Source organism: Phycodurus eques, chromosome 13, assembly GCF_024500275.1.
Source record: "Phycodurus eques isolate BA_2022a chromosome 13, UOR_Pequ_1.1, whole genome shotgun sequence".
In the NCBI taxonomy this organism is placed as follows: Eukaryota; Metazoa; Chordata; class Actinopteri; order Syngnathiformes; family Syngnathidae; genus Phycodurus; species Phycodurus eques.
The window spans coordinates 4,604,035-4,623,843 of record NC_084537.1 but is presented as its reverse complement, the minus strand read 5'-3'; the positions used below and the strand labels follow the sequence as shown (position 1 = coordinate 4,623,843).

Below are 19,809 nucleotides of genomic sequence, written 5' to 3'. Positions count from 1 at the left end.
CTGAGGACCCGGGTTCAAATCCGACCTCACCTGTGTGGAGTTGTTCTCCCCATGCCTGCGTGGGTTTTCTCTGGGTACTCCGGTTTCCTCCCACATCCCAAAAACATGCATGGTAGGTTAATTGAAGACTCTACATTGTCCGTCGGTATGAATGTGAGTGCGACTGGTTAGTTGTTTATACAACCCGAATTCCAATGAACACGTTGTGTTAAAAGTAAAAACAGAATACAATGATTTGCAAATCATGTTCAACCTATATTTAATTGAATACACTATAAAGACAAGATATTTAATGTTCAAACTGATAAACTTTATTGTTGTTAATAAATAATTTTGTGGCTGCAACACGTTCCAAAAAAGCTGGGACAGGTGGCAAAAAAGACTGAGAAGGTTGAGGAATGCTCATCAAACACCTGTTTGGAACATCCCACAGGTGAACAGGCTAATTGGGAACAGGTGGGTGCCATGATTGGGTATATAAGGAGCTTCCCTGAATTTCTCAGTCATTCACAAGCAAAGTTGGGGCGAGGTTCACCTGTTTGTGAACAAGTGCGTGAGAAAATAGTCAAACAGTTTAAGGACAATGTTCCTCAACGTACAATTGCAAGGAATTTAGGGATGTCATCATCTACGGTCCATAATATCATCAAGGGTTCAATCTGGAGAAATCACTGCATGTAAGCGGCAAGGCCAAAAACCAACATTGAATGCCCGTGACCTTCGATCCCTCAGGCGGCACTGCATCAAAAACCGACATCAACGTGTAAAGGATATCACCACCTGGGCTCAGGAACACTTCAGAAAACCAATGTCAGTAGATACAGTTCGGCGCTACATCCGTAAGTGCAACTTGAAACTCTACTATGCAAAGCAAAAGCCATTTATCAACAACACCCAGAAACGCCGCCGGCTTCTCTGAGCCCGAGCTCATCTAAGATGGACTGATGAAAAGTGTAAAAGCGTTCTGTGGGCCGACAAGTCCACATTTCAAATTGTTTTTGGAAATTGTGGCCGTCGTGTCCTCCGGGCCAAAAAGGAAAAGAACCATCTGGACTGTTATGGACGCAAAGTTCAAAAGCCAGCATCTGTGATGGTATGGGGCTGTGTTAGTGCCAATGGCATGGGTCTGTGAAGGCACCATTAATGCTGAAAGGTACATACAGGTTTTGGAGAAACATATGCTGCCATCCAAGCAACGTCTTTTTCATGGACGCCCCTGCTTATTTCAGCAAGACAATGCCAAACCACATTCTGCATGTGTTACAACAGCGTGGCTTCGTAGTAAGAGTGCGGGTACGAGACTGGCCTGAGACCCCAAACTGTTGAACAGCGGAAGCTGTACATCAAGCAAGAATGGGAAAGAATTCCACCTACAAAGCTTAAACAATTAGTGTCCTCAGTTCCCAAACGTTTATTGAAAAAAAAAAAAAAAAAAAGGTGATGTAACACAGTGGTAAACATGACCCTGTCCCAGCTTTTTTGGAACGTGTTGCAGCCATAAAATTCTAAATTAATGATTATTTGCTAAAAACAATAAAGTTTATCAGTTTGAAAATTAAATATCTTGTCTTTGTAGTGTATTCAATTAAATATAGGTTGAACATGATTTGCAAATCATTGTATTCTGTTTTTATTTATGTTTAACACAACGTCCCAACTTCATTGGAATTGGGGTTCTGTGTGTCCTGCGATTGTCTGACAACCAGTTCAGGGTGTACCCCGCCACTTGTCCAAAGATAGCTGGGATAGACTCCAGCACGGCCGCGACCCTTGTGAGGATAAGTGGTACGGAAAATGGATGGATGGACAAAAATATTTAATAATCTTGGGAATATAAAGTCTTATTTTACAAATATGCAATTAAGAAAAAAATGTGTAACCTGAGATGAAAGTCAGCAAAAGATATTATGACAAAGCATACATTTTTTACCATGAATGCAATTCATGGAAACAATGAGTCCCAGCCCTGGAACAAGTTCCTGCAACCTATCACTAGACTTTACACCGATCTGATTGGCTTGTTCGGTATCGGCCGATAATTAGCCGATCCTCCGCAAAAGACATTTACTCCACGTCAGCGTCGTGTACCGATCCAAAAGCTAGTTTATTTTTAGCCTTTTTACGCGTCTTGTGATGTAGTACTGTAACTATCTGACGCCCAATAAAGTTTTATTTAATTTTGTAAAAATTGTAAAAAATAAAAATAAATAAAACATTTGTTTAAATTTTTTTTATTTTATTTTATTTATTGTGTCGGTGAAAAAACATTCGGTGATGTGGGACTTTTTTGCGTTGCCTCAGACAGACAACACAGAATGCCTGGATCAGACTACGAGACAAATTGCACACAATTGCACTGTGTCAGACTACTGCAATAAAATCTTGTATTCCGATACCACCGCATCCCGTCTTTTACCAACACTGGGCTTTATCGAGTCAACTGGGTTTGCCTTTGACCACGCCGCTGTGCTTTAGCCAGCGACGGCCAGCCCACAAACTGTGAAAGGTGACATGGTGGATCACTAGCCAGGTAGCTAGCCCGATAGCTGCACTACACTTCAAACGTTCCTGCTTCATTTTGGCGCCGAGTGGCGACCTGACTGGCCATTGTGGGCTGCCGAGGAAGAGACAAGACTCCCCCAGCCTGCAGGCTTCTCTTTACCAATTGACTATGAGGGCTCAGAGCTGCGCCGCTACCAGATTGTGAAAGCCGGTGAGTCTGTCCGCCCAGCCCCCACCGAGCAGCGCAGACTTCCCCCTCGGAGGAAAAAAAAATCAAGTGAACTAACTCTCTCTCAGTAGTGGTGAGAGTGCAATATAAGATAATACAATAAATAACCGTATGGTAGACGTTTTTACAGTGCACGTATACTGCAATTTCTCGTGTATAACGCGTATATTATATGTATGTATAATGTATAATATGCACTCCCAATGTTGACCTCAAAATTGTGGGCCCTGAATCTATTAAAGAATGGAATTATGGAAATAAATAAACCTTTCCGTGATATTCAAAATGTTTTTTTTTTTTGGAAAGGGTCTGTATATAGGCGGCACGGTGGCGACTGGTTAGAGCGTCAGCCTCACAGTTCTGAGGACCAGGGTTCAATCCCCGGCCCCGCCTGTGTGGAGTTTGCATGTTCTCCCCGTGCCTGCGTGGGTTTTCTCCAGGCACTCCGGTTTCCTCCCACATCCCAAAAACATGCATGAATTGGAGACTCTAAATTGCCCGTAGGTGTGAATGTGAATGCGAATGGTTGTTTGTTTATATGTGCCCTGCGATTGGCTGGCAACCAGTTCAGGGTTGTGACGACAGCGACCCCCACCCTCCAAGGCAAAACTCATTGGATCCAAACAATTCACGTAAATGGCCTATTTTTAGTTCAAAACAGCGGATTTCGCCGAAAGGTGACTGATTTGCATGTATGAGACTTAAACGTCACGAGTACTTATATTGGATTGGAGCAAACAGCGCCCACTGCGGAAGTCGAAGTCGTAGTCTCGCGCATTAAATAGTTGATAAATAAGAAATAATTGACAAATAAAAGTAGCGAGTGACATTTAGATCATTGTAATGGAGTTTATATTTATTTATTTGAATAAGAAATCTGGAACCAAAAATCCATTCTTAGGGGAATAAAACTATATTTCTAGAGGAAAAAACTTTTTTAATTTCAATTTAATTTGATGAGAATGAAGAGGATTTTTTCCGGGTGTGCGTGTGTGTGTTTTTGCTGACCACTCAGTGATGCTCTTGTGTGTCCTGATGACGGATGTCTCGATGTCGACGGGGTGGTACCGCATCCCCCGCAGCTCCATGGCCTCCTCCAAGGCGCCCACCACGTAAAGCGCGTCGTGACGCTCTGCACACGCACACAAAAAGGTCACAAGTCAAATATGTGACTTGAGTGGTCGCATTCAAAATGTCCCCTTGACATTTGAGAGTGCACATCCTCGTTACGCTGAGCTGTCCCAGTGGACGGTGGGTGAGAGGTGGGCGGGGTACCCCGGACTGGTCGCCTGTCACTCACAGGACATACTTAACTGGTCGCCAGGCAATGTCAGGGCATGTACAGACAAACAAATGACTGGTCGCCAGCCATTGTCAGTGCACATATGGACAAACAAGCATTTCCACTTGTTAACTGTTTCTTGTTGCTCAACGAGGCCAACATATTTTTGTTTACGTGGAAGGAAGTGAAGATTGGAACCCAGACCCTCAGAACTGCGAGGCAGACGTGCCAACCACTAGTGGACTACATCACCTATTCAAAACAGAGAACAGCCTCCGACGGGTGCTGACCTCCGTTGGCGTCAGTGAGTTGCGTCCTGCGCAGAAAGCCCAGGTAACCCGTCCGGGCCCAGACGCTGTGCGTGTCTCCGAAGCTGAGTCTGGACGTGAAATGATCGGAGCGCAGAGCCTCATCCCCATACACGCTCAGGTATCCGCTCGAGTTGTGACCGCTCTGAACCCAAATCTGCGTAAAAAACAGTCAAACCGCCCCCCAGTCGTCATTAGGGAGAATGAGGGAATGATTCCCAACACAGCCTATGAAAAGATTAACAGTTCAGCTGTTTTTCACTTGTGAGACTACTTTTTGGATAGCCGGACCGAGATAGTTCCTAAAATGCTCACTGAAAATCCCTTTGTAGTGATTAGGGAGTCAGGAATAAGTGAATGAATCTGAACGCAGCGATTGCGTTGTTCTGTGTCATTCCATCCATTCATTCCATTTTCCGAACCGCTTATCCTCACTAGGTTCGCGGGCGTGCTGGAGCCTATCCCAGCTGACTCCGGGCGAGAGGTGTGGGGTACACCTTGAACTGGTCGCCAGCCAATCGCAGGGCACTTGGTATCATTTATCATTCCCAACTCCCAAATCACTACATTGGGATTTTTATATAGTGGACCTAGATAGTTCCTAAAAAGTCCCCTTAAACACATATCTAGTGATTAGGGAGTAAGGAATGAGTGAAAGATTCAAAATGCGAAGGTGAAAAAGCGACAGAGTGGAAAAAGTGTGAAAAAGGTGACATTTGGGGGGGGGGGAAAAGTGGGAAGAGTTATATAAAAAAAAAAAAAAATTTTTAAAAAGGCAATAATGTGGGGATTTTGGAAAAGAAAGTGACAGGAATATAAGTGGGGGAAATTTAGAAAAAAGTGACAAAATACGTGCAACAAGTGATTAAAATTTGTTTAAAAGTGACAGACGAATAAAAGTAAAACAAGGTAAAAGGGCTTTTTTTAAAAAAAGAAAAAAAAAGTCCACTAGAAATCCTTTTGAGTCAGGAATGATAAATGACTTCATTCCCTACCCTAAATTGTTTTTCAAGACTTTTTGGCTCATTAAAGAATTAAAAACGTACCTCTCCCAGGTGAGACTCTCCCATTGGTCCCTTGGTCTCCGGGTTGGCGATGATGATTCGAACGCCAGGAAGGATCTGCGCAAGGAATGCCAAATATGGCCTGTAAACATCTCCCATTTATTTGCGCAAAAATCCAATTCCATATTTGAACTGATTTTTTTTTTTTTTTTCCCCTACGCTTACCGTAAAAGCAAGTAACAATGACATTAATCACATCAAATTCGGGTTATTTCCGCCCTTCTGGGATTTGCTTTGTTTCTCCTGATGCCAAATAAACTTGGAAACTATTTTTCCCCTCAGCATTAACTAGCAGAAAGTCATAATCTTATGACAATCAATTTGGATTTTTTCTATTGAACTTCAGTCGCAAAATTCTGAGATAAAAATCTTAAAACGAGTATGTCAGAGTCATGGTTTTTGTCGAGAAATAACGTTTTCATCTTACAAGTATAAAGCCAGATTTTCTTTTGAAATAAAGGTCTATTTTTTTTTTATGAAGAAAATGTAAAATCACTTTTCTGAAAATTAAAACTAATCCATTAATCAGATTATTAGGAAAATAAAGATGCATTTTTTTTTTTCCAAGACAGAACTGCTTCGCCATGTTTGCTTTGGACTCTGTGTTCCAACTACTTGACCTGAGTCTGTTGATCTCAGAGCCCTACTGGGTTTATATACCATTAGCATTTCTTTCATGTATTCAGGGCGTATACCATTGAGTGATTTATAGACCAGTAGCAGAACTTTAAAATATATTCTAAAGCTGACTGCGAGCCAGTATAAAGACTTTAGAATTAGAGTAATATGCTCTGACTTCTTCGTTGTGGTCAGGACCCGAGCTCCAGCATTCTGAATGAGCAGCAGTTGTTTAATGCTCTTTTTGGGGAGTCCAGTCAGAAGACCATTACAATAGTCAAGTCTACTTGAGCATGGATGAGCTTCTCCTGGTCTGCTTGGCACATGCAAGCCTTCACTCTGGATATGTTCTTCAGATGGTAGAAGGCAGTTTTCGTAATTGATTTGAACACCAAGGTTTCAGACTTGGTCTTTGGTTTTTACAGAGAGTGACTCCAGGTATTTACTAACTGCAATCCTCTTTTCTTTATTGCCAACAACAATTATCTCAGTTTTGTTGTGGTTTAATTGAAGACAAATTTGGCTCATCCACTTATTTATGGGTTTTAGACAGTGACACAACACCTCAATTGAACTGTAGTCATCTGGAGACACTGCTAGATATAACCGTGTGTCATCTGCATAGCTATGATAGTCAAAATTAAAATTATGAAGAATTTTTCTCAAGGGTAGCATATACAGGCTGAACAGGTGGGGTCCAAGAACTGACCATTGAGGAATCCCATAGGTCATTGACATTCATTGAGATTGAACACTCACCTTCCCAGACTCCATCAGGGGCAAACTGTGAGGTGATCCCCTCTCAACTAGTCTCACCCTGAAACAACAACAAACAAACATTTGACAACTTTTCAATTAGCGTGTTAGCGTTAACTGGCGTGGTTTATTGCACCTGTCGTGACGCAGCGCCCTCATGTCCACGAAGACAGTGGTCGGGTCGGGACTAGACGTTCCCTAAGGAGAACGCACACGCACACAATTAACGCAAAAAGAATGCTGTTGTCATAGTTACAGATGAAACAACGAGGGGGAGGAAGAGGAGGTAGTTAGTTACTGATGGATGTGGAGACAAGCGATTTGTTGTAATGGATACAGACATTGATGGAGAAAAAAGTTGGAGACAAGTGGATTTCGTTGCCATGGTTACCCATCATGAAGGCGGCTGGGAAAGTGTCATTATGTTGTCATGGTTACAGATGAAACAAGAGAGATGGAAGTATGTCAGTGAATTTTGTTGCTGTGGTTACCGACCATGATGGAGGCAGATATGACTGTATTTGGTTGTCATGGTTACAGATTCTGATGAGACAAGTGTAAGCTGTGTTGTCATGGTTACAGATGAAGCAAAAGGAGGTAGGATGCAACTGGATTTTGTTGCCATGGTTAATTAATCCAAGAGAGGCAGATATGAGTATATTTGGTTGTCATGGTTACAGATGAAACGAGACGAGACAAGATGTAAGTAGATTCTGTTCCCGTGGTTACAGATGATGAGGGAGGCGATAAAAGTGTCGTCATGTCATCATGTTTCCGGATAAAACCAAGTGAGGAGGAAGAAGGCCGCAAGCGTATTTGGTTGTCACGGTTACTGATGGCGACGAACTCAAGGTGGCGGGGCGGCACGCTCACCTGGAGGCAGACGGCCATGTTGACGCGGCATCCGAAGGCGGTGCTAACTGCTCGCGAGTGAAGGCCGAGGTCCCTGAAGAGCTTGGAGAAGGATTGCGTCAGAGACGTCCGGGGGCGCTCCTCGGCCACCACCACGCATGTCCGCACACGGGACAAGTCCACACCGCGACTCTGACAGACGACACACCCCGCAAGGTCACACGCTTGCGGGACAGCCAATGGCAAGTCAGGGCACTTATAGGCAAAGAAGGCAGCGGTCGCCAACGTGTGAAGCGGGTTCCGCCGGTCACCTTGAGCGTGTCCGTTTGCAGTCCGACCCCTTTGGTGCTGATCTCCATGACGCTGTACGAACAGAACGTGTCTCGCACTTTGTGGTGGCTGATGGCCCAAAGCCACAATGACGCGTTGGCCTCCAGCTCGCACGGCGGGATCAGGATGGACTGGTGGCCCGAGTACACGCTAAGCACACGCACGCGACACACGTTAGCACACGCTCGCTCACTCGCCACGACACACACACGCACAAACAAAAACATTTACACAAAAACACACATCTACAGCACGTTCACAACACACACATTCAAAACATACATCACACACACATGCAACACAAAGAAACACATTCAAAATACACAAACACACTCACAAATACAACAACACACGCACGCACAACACATTACGAAAGACACAAACAAAAAACATACAAATACAACACAAAGAAACATACAAAACTCACAGACAACACAAGGCAACACACTCAGACAAGCGCACACAACACAAATAAACACACAAAGACACACATTCAATGCACAGAAACACACGTGTACAATTATAACACAACACATGAAAACACCTGCAAAGGCACCAGAGGACGAAGCCCAGGCCACAGTATGGGTCGAGGCAGATGGCGACCTCTCGGGACGGGTACAGCTCGCACTGAAGCTTCACAGAGCGACACAAGGCACTGGTGGCCGCGTGAGACATCTGAACACGCGTGTGCGTGTTAATAGCAAGATGGCAGGGGAACATACATGATGTGGTTATGACATGTACAAGTGGTCACAGGCTGATGTTTAGCGTGCTTGAGCAGTCACAAGTTTGAGTCATCACAAGTTAGTGTGCACCCGATTTTGGTTGTTGTGCATGTGAATGTGTGCGCATGTGCAAGAGTGTAAATATTTCTGTGTGTGAGTTCAGTGTGTGTTTCTGTGTGTGTGCAAGTGAAACTGTGCATGTGTTTGTGTGTGCGCGTGTGAAAATGCATGTGAGTGATTTGCGTGAAAGCATGTTAGCGTGAATGTGTGTGTACACTTGCAAGTCTGTGTGTGTGTGTGTGTATCATGTGCGAGTGTTTCTGTGTGTGTGTGAAAATGTGCATGCTTCTGTGCGTAGGTGTGTGTGCGCGTGTGTAAGAGTGTGTATGAAAGCGCACGTGTGCGTGCCTCTGTTTGTGCATGGATCAGCGTGTGCGTGTCTGTGCGTGCATGCGTGTGTTTGAAAGTGTTTGTGTTAAGTGCGTGTGTGTGAAAGTTTGTGTGTGCATATGTTCACATGTATTTCAGATATTTACATTAGTGTTAATTAACATATTGCCATGTTTACTCATATTTGTGATGACATGCTGGTGTCTTTAAATGTTGAGTGTTATCAAGTTAGTGTGTTTGCATGTTCAGATGTTGTTCATACGTGTTTATGTCTTATCAATTTGGTCCAAAACAAGCATGTTTACATTCTAGCAAGTTTGCATTAACATATTGATTACATGTTTACAGGTCGACGTGTGTTTTGATTTCGGTGTATTAACAAGTTAGCGTGTTTGTTTATGCTTCAGTGTTCGCGTGTGCAAATGTTCACGTGTATTTACTGTACATTAGTGTTTACATGTTGCCGTGCTTACTCGTATTTGTGGTGACGTTAGCGTCTTCACATTTTGTGTGTTATCCAGTTAATGTGTTCGCACGTTCACGTGTTTGTTGCATAGTCACAGTTTTGAGTGGTCACATTTCAACAAGTTGGCATGTACAGATTAGCATGTTTATAACATGGTCTGAGGTTGACTTGTTTACAATTTGGGTTATTACCACTTACTGTGTTTTCCTTTTGGCTACATGCTTTGAATGTATGTGTGGGTGTGTGTCCGTCTTCATGCGTGTACATGTGTGTGCGTGTACTTTGACCCCAGCTAGCATGCCGGTGGTGGACACGCTGAAGTCCAAGTACGCTAGCGTGTCAGGATTGGAGGGTTTGTACAGCACAGGAGCTTTCCTCTTTGGCAAATCATCTAAAACACATACACACAAAGTGTCATTATGTTGTTGTTTTATCATCAACATACATGTAGCATGTTGTGCGTTAGCATGTACCCGTGTCCAGGACGGGTGGCCACGTGCGCATGTCCACGGTGGCCGACGCTTCTTTGGACCTGAGCAGTTTGGAGATGACCTGCGTTGTCAGCACGCATACAGAACGACTCACCTACAACATACAGCACTCAAATGTAAAACAACATACAACATGATAAACGTATACCATTCGTTCTAACGTAATAGCTAACAAAATAAAGTTTAACAACTGCAAATGCACAGTGATATAAAGTAAGCATGTGTAAACTGGCACGTATGTAGTACAACTTGTAACACAGAGCTAAACAACACAATGACATACTCGTAACATGCATGTAGTATGTTAGTATGTAGTACCAAAATGGCCTGTAGGGAGGACAAACATGAATACAGTCCAAACACATAGCAGTAAATCACCTTATAACAAGTAGGAAAGCACTTAACTACATATAACCATGTATTTAGCATGTTTATAAGGATTTATGAACATCAGTCTTCTTTTCCTTTCGGCTTGTCCCGTTGGGGGTCACCACAGCGTGTCATCCTTTTCCATGCAAGCTTATCTGGATCCTCCTCTCGAACACCAACTACCCTCATGTATTCCCTCATTACATCTATCAATCTTTTCTTTGGTCTTCCTCGAACTCTCTTGCCTGGCAGCTCCATCCTCATCATCCTTCTAGCAATATACTCACTATTTCTCCTCTGGACGTGTCCAAACCATCGAAGTCTGCTCTCTCTCACTTTGTCTCCAAAACATCTCAACTTGGCCGTCCCTCTGATGAGCTCATTTCTGATTTTATCCAACCTGCTCACTCCGAGAGCGAACCTCAACATCTTCATTCCCGCCACCTCCAGGTCTGCTTCCTGTTGTCTCTTCAGTGCCACTGTCTCTAATCCGTACATCATGGCTGGCCTCACCACTGTTTTATAAACTTTGCCCTTCATCCGAGCAGAGACTCTTCTGTCACATAACACACCTGACACCTTCCTCCACCTGTTCGTACCCATTTTTTCACTTCCTGACCACACTCACCATTGCTCTGGACGGTTGACCCCAAGTATTTAAAGTCCTCCACTCTTGCTATCTCTTCTTCCTGTTCTTCCTCTCATTCGTGCACATATATTCTGTCTGACTTTGGGTAATCTTCTTTCCTCTCCTTTTCAGTTCATGCCTTCATCTTTCTAACTGTTCCTCCACCCGCTCCCTGCTTTCACTGCAGATCACAATGTCATCTGCAAACATCACGGGCCACGGGGATTCCAGTCTCACCTCACCTTCATCCTATCCATCACCACTGCAAACAGGAAGGGGCTCAGGGCTGATCCCTGATGCAGTCCCACCTCCACCTTAAATTCCACTGTTCTGCTGGCCTCGTACATGTCCTGTATTATTCTAACATACTTCTCTGCCATTCCAGACTTCCGCATGCAATACCACAGTTCCCCTCTGGGTACTCTGTCATAGGCTTTCTCCAGATCCACAAAGACACCATGTAGCTCCTTCTGACCTTCTCAGTACTTCTCCATCAACACCCTCAAGGCAAATAATGTATCTGCGGTACTCTTTCTAGGCATAAAACCATATTGTTGCTCACAAATACTCACTTTTGTCCTGAGTTGAGCCTCTATTACTCTTTCCCATAACTTCATTGTGTGGCTCATCCACTTTCGTCCTCTATAGTTCCCACAACTCTCCATTTACATCCTTTTTTTTGTAAAGTCTACCACCATCTGTCCCTCCAAATTACTTTCCTGGATGCCAAACTTACCCATCAATTCTTCATCACCCCTGTTTTCTTCTCAATCAATCAATCAATCAATCAATCTCTCTCTCTCTCTCTCTCTCTCTCTCTGAACTACTTCTTCTAGCTCCTTCCACTTTCTAGCCTTACTGCCTTAAAGGCAGTAAGGCTAGAAAATATATTTTTTTTTTTACTGCCAAACTTCTAGCCTTACCGCCTTTCCACCTGCTCTCCTGGACACACACACAAAAAAAAATATATATATATATATATATATATATATATATATATATCTCCCAATCATCATGTCAACCAACTCCTGAGCGTTTCCTGTCATATTCCCAACATAGTCCCCACATTGAGTTCTAGGCTCTTTGCTTTCCTCTTCTTTTCCTGACTAAGAACCCACTTTCCAACTCTCCTTCGTCTCGACCCTCAGTAGCTGAATTTCCACCGGCGCCCGGCAGGTTAACGGCGCTAGTGGCGGACGTTGTTAACCCGGTCCACGGCCTATCCGGTATGGAATTCTTTGGATGAACGCTCATATTTGTTTGGCAAAGTTTTAAGCCGGACGCCCTTCCTGACGCAACCCTCTGCATGTATCCGGGCTTGGGACCGGCATACAGTTTGCACTGGCTTGTGCCCCCCCCCATAGAGCTGCATTAATATCAGTGCATTATGTTTAGCAGCGGTTACCATGTACAAAATTATTTCCCACTTACAAAAGTTGATCCATCCGTCCATCCATTTTCCATACCGCTTATCCTCACGAGGGTCACGGGTGTGTCGGAGCCTATCCCAGCTAACTTTGGGTGAAAGGCGGGGTACACCCTGAACTGGTCGCCAGCCAATTGCAGCGTATATATAAACAAACAACCATTCACACTCACATTCACACCAATGGTAATTTAGAGTCTTCAATCAACCTACCACGCATGGCACGAGGAGAACATGCAAACTCAACACAGGGGAGGGCGGATTTCAACCCACGTCCTCAGAACTGTTAGGCAGATGTGTTAACCAGTCTTTCACTGTGCCACCAAAAGTTAATAGTGTGCAAAAAAAGAAGTTAGCATGTTTTAAGAGTTCAGTGGATCCCACTGTTCAGCATTTTCGACGTAAAACAGGGGTTGGTTTAAGCCCCCCAAAAATCAATTTTTTTTAAATTGAATTTTAAAATTTCATGAACAGGTTAATCCATGGGTGCGTAACCACGAATATGTGGGAGTCCACTGTAGTTTATGTATTTTGAAAAAAAAAAAAAACATTTAGAAGTTCTTCGCATCTATCATGCTGAAAATGACCTAGTATGTAAAGCAGCATTTATCATGTTTAACTGGTAGCATGCATAAAATGTACAAATGTTGGCATGTTTAGCAGTACTTTAGCATGAGTAAAAGTGTTTAGCATTATTTAGCATGTGTAAAAGTAGTTAGTGTGTTAATCAATACTTAAAAATAAGGTAGCGTGTTTAGCGGTATTCAACATGTTTCAAAGTGGTTAACATGTTTAGCAGTACGTAACGTATTTACAATTAGCAGTTATGTTAAGCAGTACTTTGCATGTTAACAGTTAGTAAGTGGTAAGCATGTTTAGCAGTACTCATCATGTATGACGTGATCTAGCATGTATAAAAGTAGTTAGCATGTTTTACAGTACTTGAAAATTGTTGAAAATTTGTTAGCATGTTTAGCCGTACTTCGCATGTATAAAATTAGTTTGCATGTTTACCAGTATTTAACATGTTTAAAAGTGGTTAGCATGTTTAGCAGTACGTAGCATGTTTACAATTAGCAGTTACATTAAGTAGCTCTTTGCATGTTTACAGTTAGTAGTAAGCATGTTTAGCAGTACTATATATATATCCATCCATCCATTTAGTTTACCGCTTCTCCTCACGAGGGTCGCGGGCTGCTGGAGTCTATCCCAACTATTTTCGGGCGGGATACACCCTGAACCGGTCGCCAACCAATCGCATGGCACATAGAAACAAACAACCATTCGCACTCACATTCACACCTACGCGCAATTTAGAGTCCTCAATCAACCTAACACGCATGTTTTTGGGATGTGGGAGGAAATCGGAGTGCCGGAGAAAACCCACCTAGGCACGGGGAGAACATGCAATCTCCACACAGGCGGGGCCGGGATTTGAACCCCCGTCCCCAGAACCGTGAGGCAGATGTGCTAACCAGTCGCCCACCGTGCCGGCTAGCAGTACTTAGCGTGTTGAAAATCAGTTAAAATGTTTTGGAGTAATTAACACAGTAAACAGTGGTTAGCATGATTACAATTAGCAGTGGGTGGCGGGTGCACAATTACCTCGACAATCATGTTGACAGTGGGCAGCGTTGTAGAGATGTTGTGCGGGTGAGGTGGACGCACGGTGACAGGAACGCAGCCAGCGTACAAACACCCGTAAAACGACACGATCAGCTCCATGCCTGAAACAGGAAGTGATGTCACAATAACTGTCCACTCGGACAGGTGTGCCAAGGTCTGTGTTTATGTGCGTTCATGTGTTCAGGTATGTGCACGTGCATGTACCCGGAGGGTATAGCAGCGCGACGTGATCTCCATCCTGAAGGTGGCTCCGTTCAGCCAACATGGCGGCCACCTTCTCGGCTCTCTTGTGGAGCTGCGAGCACGTAACCGAGCTGGCTGTCGTACCCTGGGGGAGGTCGCACACACATGGCAGGGTTGACGGTTCCAATCCTCTGATGTCATGTCACATTTTCCAGGGTAAAACAACAGCTGCGACTGCTCCAGCATGTCGCATCGCAATTATTCAAAAACACAAAGTGCAACACAACAATCACGCCACACAGACATATATGTTTAAAAGTGTGCGCGCATGTTTGTGTGCGTGTTTACTAACCCGTGAGTTGAGTAGTGTGTAGAGTACGTGCTCAGGTGTGCTCTGTGCTCGCCACTGTAACACCTCAGACAGGAACAGGAACTGAAATGCACAAACAGACTCTTTGGACAAAATTGGAACATGTACAGCTCTCCCTCACAGTTAAGCACGCTTACACGCGCACACACACAGTGCAGTGTTCTTACCTGGTCATTGTCTTCGACCTGAGTGAGATCTCTTCCGCTCGCCTGAGCAATCCTCTTCCCTGACACCAGATTTCCCACCATCACAGAGGCAGGACCAATCTCTTCAGAGGAAGAATAGGATCATGATGAAGATGATAACGTATGGAAAGCCATTTGAGCATTCACTTGATATCCTTGATAAGGAGGGTACTAGTGCGTGACACATGCCTATTAGTTAGGCCTACGAGTGTTACTAGTGCAGCACGGTAGCTTAATAATACAATTTTATTGTGAACTAGTAAGCAAAAAGTGGCACTAGTGGTGGGAAAAACTAGTAAGACACAGTTGTGCTACTAGTCTGCTGAAATGTCTTACTATTGAGGACAAAGAGCATACTAGTAACATTGACCTTAAACTGACATGGAACAAATGCTCAAACAGCTTACTATATGTGCCCAAGTATGGTTCCAAAAGTATATTGAACTTTTTAGTGAACAATATAGTCCACCATATTAAAATCTCAATATAGCGATGAGGGAGCATTAGATTAACTTTCAGCCCTAATTAGTCCACAACCTACTGTGTGTATGAAAGATCCTTTTGTAGTAATTGGTGAGTCCTGCAGTCTTTTTAACGTTTTAAATTCAATTCCACTGTCTCTTCATGGGAGCCTCCATGCTGGGAGGCATGTTCGGTCAGCCTGCGGGGATGTCATCCTACAGTTTCCCCGGGCCCGCGAGACAAGGGGTCTCTGCACAACTGCGGAGAGTCCATCCCGGTCTACCTGGGTCGTGGTGGTCTCTGTGGCAGCATCCTCTGTGGCTGTGGGCTGTGGAACCTCTCGGTGTGGATGGCTCCCACAGGTTGTCTTTCCTCACCTGGATCCTCAGTGCCTTGCCATTTCTCTACACTATTAATCAATTGGTGTATGTGCGGGTGTGTTTGTGTTTTACGTTTTTATGTGGGAATGGGAGGAGTGGGTTCTTGTATATTTCTAGCCATTTTAATTGTCTGTTATATCTCTGTAAAGCACTTTCTGTTGCATTATATAGGTCCCGTATTTTGCCAAACCAACATTTGGGATGTAATATTGTCTCTCTATGGTGCCTCAGTAACCATGTGAAATATGAATTAAAATCGTCCACGCATTCCTGGACTCGAGATGTTTTTCTGCCGAGAGGCCTGAAATCAGGTCATTCGAATTTCTCGAGCTTATTTAAATCACTAACAAAGATTGCCGCCAACCTCTCCGCTCCCGAGTCAGCGCTGTGAACATACCAAACAAGTGTGCTCTCATGAGTGGGTCTTCTACACTGAGGCAACCAATCAGACGAAAGGGGGTGGGGGGATCGTAGCAAAAAATTGATAAAGCGGATACAAAACTGGGTCAAACAGAAGTAGCTGTCAGAGCAGCCTTTTTTTTTTTTTTTTTTTTTTTACACTTTTCTACACTCATGACAAAACCAAGGTGTCTGTGTCAGCAGACTGATTCGATGGTCATTGCACTGGACTATTGTTCTATTAGTCATTTCAAACTGCTCTTTTAGCAATTGTCAAGAAAAATAAAATACAAAAATTGTACCGCCTTTTATTGCTCAGTCTATTGCTTATGTCTTTATGTCTCAGAAGTATTCACTATCAATTGACTGTCTGTTGTCGTACTGGAGCGGCTCCAACTACCAGCCTTAGGGCCAACTTTGTAGTCCATTATATAAAAATGCATATAAAGTGATTAAGTACCGTAATTTCGATAGATAGCGATAAATTGCAGTGGGTTATATCGCATAATAGATGATTTTATATTGCACTATGATGTACAATACATCATTATATCGCACAGCTCTAATTAATAATGAAAAATGATCCCTACTAAGCTCCAAGTGGGAGATTTTGCTTACAGTGGGTACGGAAAGTATTCAGATCCCTTAAATTTTTCACTACGTTTTATATTGCAGCCATTTGCTAAAATCATTTACCGCAATTTCTCATATATAATGCGCACTCATGTATAATACGCACCCCCAAAGTTGACCTCAAAATTCTGGAAAACCCTTCTACCCATGTATAATGCATTTTTACAATGCATGATTTTGATCATAACGAAGTATTATCTGTATTTTGTTAGTTTTTTCTAATAATTATTCTGAAGCACTTTATTTGAACATGTACTACTTTATTTGTATTTACTTTAAATTCACAGCCCTACTTTTACTTAGTAAATGAAAGAACACAGTTGTGCTTATATGTTTGATTACCCAGGCAGAATTTGTAATATGGGTACAATTATTTCAAGAAAACATTAAGGACAAGGCGAAACACATTTAATTTTATTTTAATGGGATTCAAATTAAACTGTCAAACGTTTCAGAAAAGCATTATCATTCACAAACCATAACCATAAATCAGTCATATTAAAAAAGACTTTCACAAATTCTGCATGGGTATGTAAAGTTATGAGCACAACTGTACATATATGCAGTCATACGTACCCCTGTCATATTGGTATGAAAGTGTAGGCTACACCTTTTTCATAACCTCTCGGTGGCGGTGGCCTACTAGAATGAAAGTGTACAGCTTTTTCATAACCTTTCGGTGGCATATTGGAATGAAAGTGTACAGCTTTTTCATAACCTCTAAATGGCGGCATACATTTATCAAATGTGAAGGTTTTTTCATTTTCCCCGATACTTATGAATAATGCGCAATATTGGCTTTTCACATTTTTTGGGGGGAGAAAAATGGGAATTATACACGAAAAATTACGGTAGTATTCGATTAATAGTTTCAGCCCTACGGTGAACTATATAGTTCATGAAATAAAAAATACCTATATAGTGGTGAGGGAATACTCGATTAACCGTTTTAGCCCCAGAGTCAAATACATGGCCCACATAATAAAACTCCCTATATAGTGGTGGGGAATCTATATTTTGTGGACCTAGTCAACTATATAATCCACTACATAAAAATCCCTTGGTATTGTTTAGGAAGTATTTGATTAATGGTTTCAGCCCGAGAGTCAACTATACAGTCCACTACTGTATATAAAAGTGGGTCACACCTGGTTGTTTCTGTCTGGGTTTGGGCAGGTTGGTGACACAGGTGTGCGGGCACATGAGGACATTACAGGGGTGCAGCGCCCCATCCAGGAAGTGCTGCTTGGTCTCACACAGGTGGATGCCTCCAAGGGGAGTCTTGGGAAGCGTGTTGGACGGAACCAGAACCAAACAGTACACGCCGACCTGGTGGATACCATCTATAGCCTGGGGATGGAAAACATCTTGTTTCTGTACGTGTGTGTGTGTGTGTGTGTGTGTAGGTGTGAATGTGTGTGTAGTGTGTGTTCATGCGTGCGTGCATGTGTGTGTGTTGGCGCGTTCATGCATGTGTATGTATGCTTACGTGCGTTTATCTATACCTGCAGTACACGGCTCATCCACTGGAAGCTGTCCTCCTCTGTTGAGTCGGGACGCTGCTCAGCTACCACCACGATCCTCTCGTCATGAAGTACCTCGATGGGGAACACCGCTATCCTGTCATACACACACATGCACACCCACGCCCCCGCACCCGCACAGATTGTTAAGTAGAAGTACGAACTTTAGCAAGCACACAGAGACCTCCACCAAGGCTTAAACCAGTGGTTCCCAGAAGGGATGGGGGCGCGGGACAAATTAATGAATGAAAACATTACATTAATGCCAATGTTGAATATTAAAAAAAAAAAAACTGTTACACTGAACATAATTACACAGTTAAGGTGCTTGAAAACAGTTACACCTATTACAACCTGGAATTTATAGCGGTTGACTTTTTTTAACCCTTTTAAAAAAAAGGTTGAGGTTTGTATTAATTACATTGTAATAAGTCCATTGCAGTTTATTTCACAGATTGTAATTATTACATTGTGTATGCATGTAAAGAATTGCCAGAGGCACTCAAAACGCAGACTGATTAACAGTTAGCCAGTTAACAGCCAGCCAATTCTACACTCCTTTTCGCCGACTCCCACGTCACTCACCAGGTCATGCTCAGCCATTTAAAGCCACACACATTCAAACTCACAGATACTATAGTGTAGAACATGAGGATGGTCACAGCATGTAAACAAAAATACATGCAATATTTTGTATTGGTATTATGCACAAAGTTTATTGTTAGATCCGATTTCTGATGGCGTGAGTTGGATCCCTTAATACATTTTCTCAAAGCAACTATTCTCACCGCCCCCTGTAGACAAACTTCATGGGCTCCACCGCGAGCGCCGTGGCTACGATATCGTCAGCGTTGTGGTGTCGCCCGCCCACCACCATCAGGCCGTCCATCTTGCCCGCCACGAACACCAGACCCGAAACGCTGACGAAGCCCAGCAGGCCAGTCCTGGTGAATGGAAACTCACTGACGGCAGCACCCTCACTGTTAACGGGAACAACCTGCAGACAATGCATCGACTCGTCAGTTTACCAAGAAGACGATGACGAACAAGCCCAATACAGTGGTGCCTTGACATACAAAAAAGTCGCTCGACCGATTTTTCGCTTTGACTTGCAAGCGCAGAGTTCAGATATGAGCACTGTATGTATGCCAACATACAGTGCTCATATCATAAACTGCAGTTTGGTAGACAGAAATAGTGAACAATTCTTCAAACATCGGGCCTTCAGAACCACCCGCTAGCTTCATGCTAACATGCAATACAAATGCAGCTGATATGCTAACGGTAAGCATTGATAGTTTCGGTTTTAGAATCCTTCAAGCAACAGACATTGGAAAACAAACAGTGTAGCAACACATGTAGAGAGATAATTTAACAACACAAAGGTGTATATTCTTTATTCTATATGAAACAATAATATTACAGCACCTTACTAAGTTAAGTTAAACTCGTATCTCAAGGCACCGCTGTATAGTAACTTGGCCATTTTGTATTGCTGTAGGAATGTGTAGTGAGTGTTGGTTATCCCAATTTTCATTTCACTGATGACGCAACTATATACCACTACAGCGGTGCTTTGAGATAACAAGTTTAATTGGTTCGGCGACCACGC

At 43.2% G+C, this 19,809-nt stretch overlaps 1 protein-coding gene across 3 annotated transcripts in view; it reads right to left on the bottom strand.

The window, feature by feature from the left end:
- dip2cb (disco-interacting protein 2 homolog Cb) overlaps nucleotides 1-19,809 on the bottom strand; it is a 109,448-nt gene that overhangs the window by 7,069 nt on the left and 82,570 nt on the right. For 2 of the 3 annotated variants that reach the window (XR_009769634.1, XM_061693254.1), the window contains exons 20-36: nucleotides 18,986-19,194; nucleotides 18,180-18,294; nucleotides 17,823-18,024; nucleotides 14,783-14,883; nucleotides 14,598-14,678; nucleotides 14,267-14,390; nucleotides 14,042-14,163; nucleotides 9,996-10,107; nucleotides 9,804-9,913; nucleotides 8,486-8,616; nucleotides 7,923-8,091; nucleotides 7,633-7,803; nucleotides 6,896-6,957; nucleotides 6,763-6,820; nucleotides 5,368-5,442; nucleotides 4,304-4,478; nucleotides 3,740-3,863 (exon numbers count right to left, since the gene is read on the bottom strand). Coding sequence is in view for 2 of the 3 variants with exons in the window: in XM_061693254.1 (XP_061549238.1) it covers nucleotides 3,740-3,863; nucleotides 4,304-4,478; nucleotides 5,368-5,442; nucleotides 6,763-6,820; nucleotides 6,896-6,957; nucleotides 7,633-7,803; nucleotides 7,923-8,091; nucleotides 8,486-8,616; nucleotides 9,804-9,913; nucleotides 9,996-10,107; nucleotides 14,042-14,163; nucleotides 14,267-14,390; nucleotides 14,598-14,678; nucleotides 14,783-14,883; nucleotides 17,823-18,024; nucleotides 18,180-18,294; nucleotides 18,986-19,194 (2,141 nt within the window). In the remaining variant the exon portion in view is untranslated. Of the gene's footprint in view, nucleotides 1-3,739; nucleotides 3,864-4,303; nucleotides 4,479-5,367; nucleotides 5,443-6,762; nucleotides 6,821-6,895; nucleotides 6,958-7,632; nucleotides 7,836-7,922; nucleotides 8,092-8,485; nucleotides 8,617-9,803; nucleotides 9,914-9,995; nucleotides 10,108-14,041; nucleotides 14,164-14,266; nucleotides 14,391-14,597; nucleotides 14,679-14,782; nucleotides 14,884-17,822; nucleotides 18,025-18,179; nucleotides 18,295-18,985; nucleotides 19,195-19,809 lie in introns of those variants that run through there. The other variant, XM_061693255.1, reaches the window with a different exon arrangement.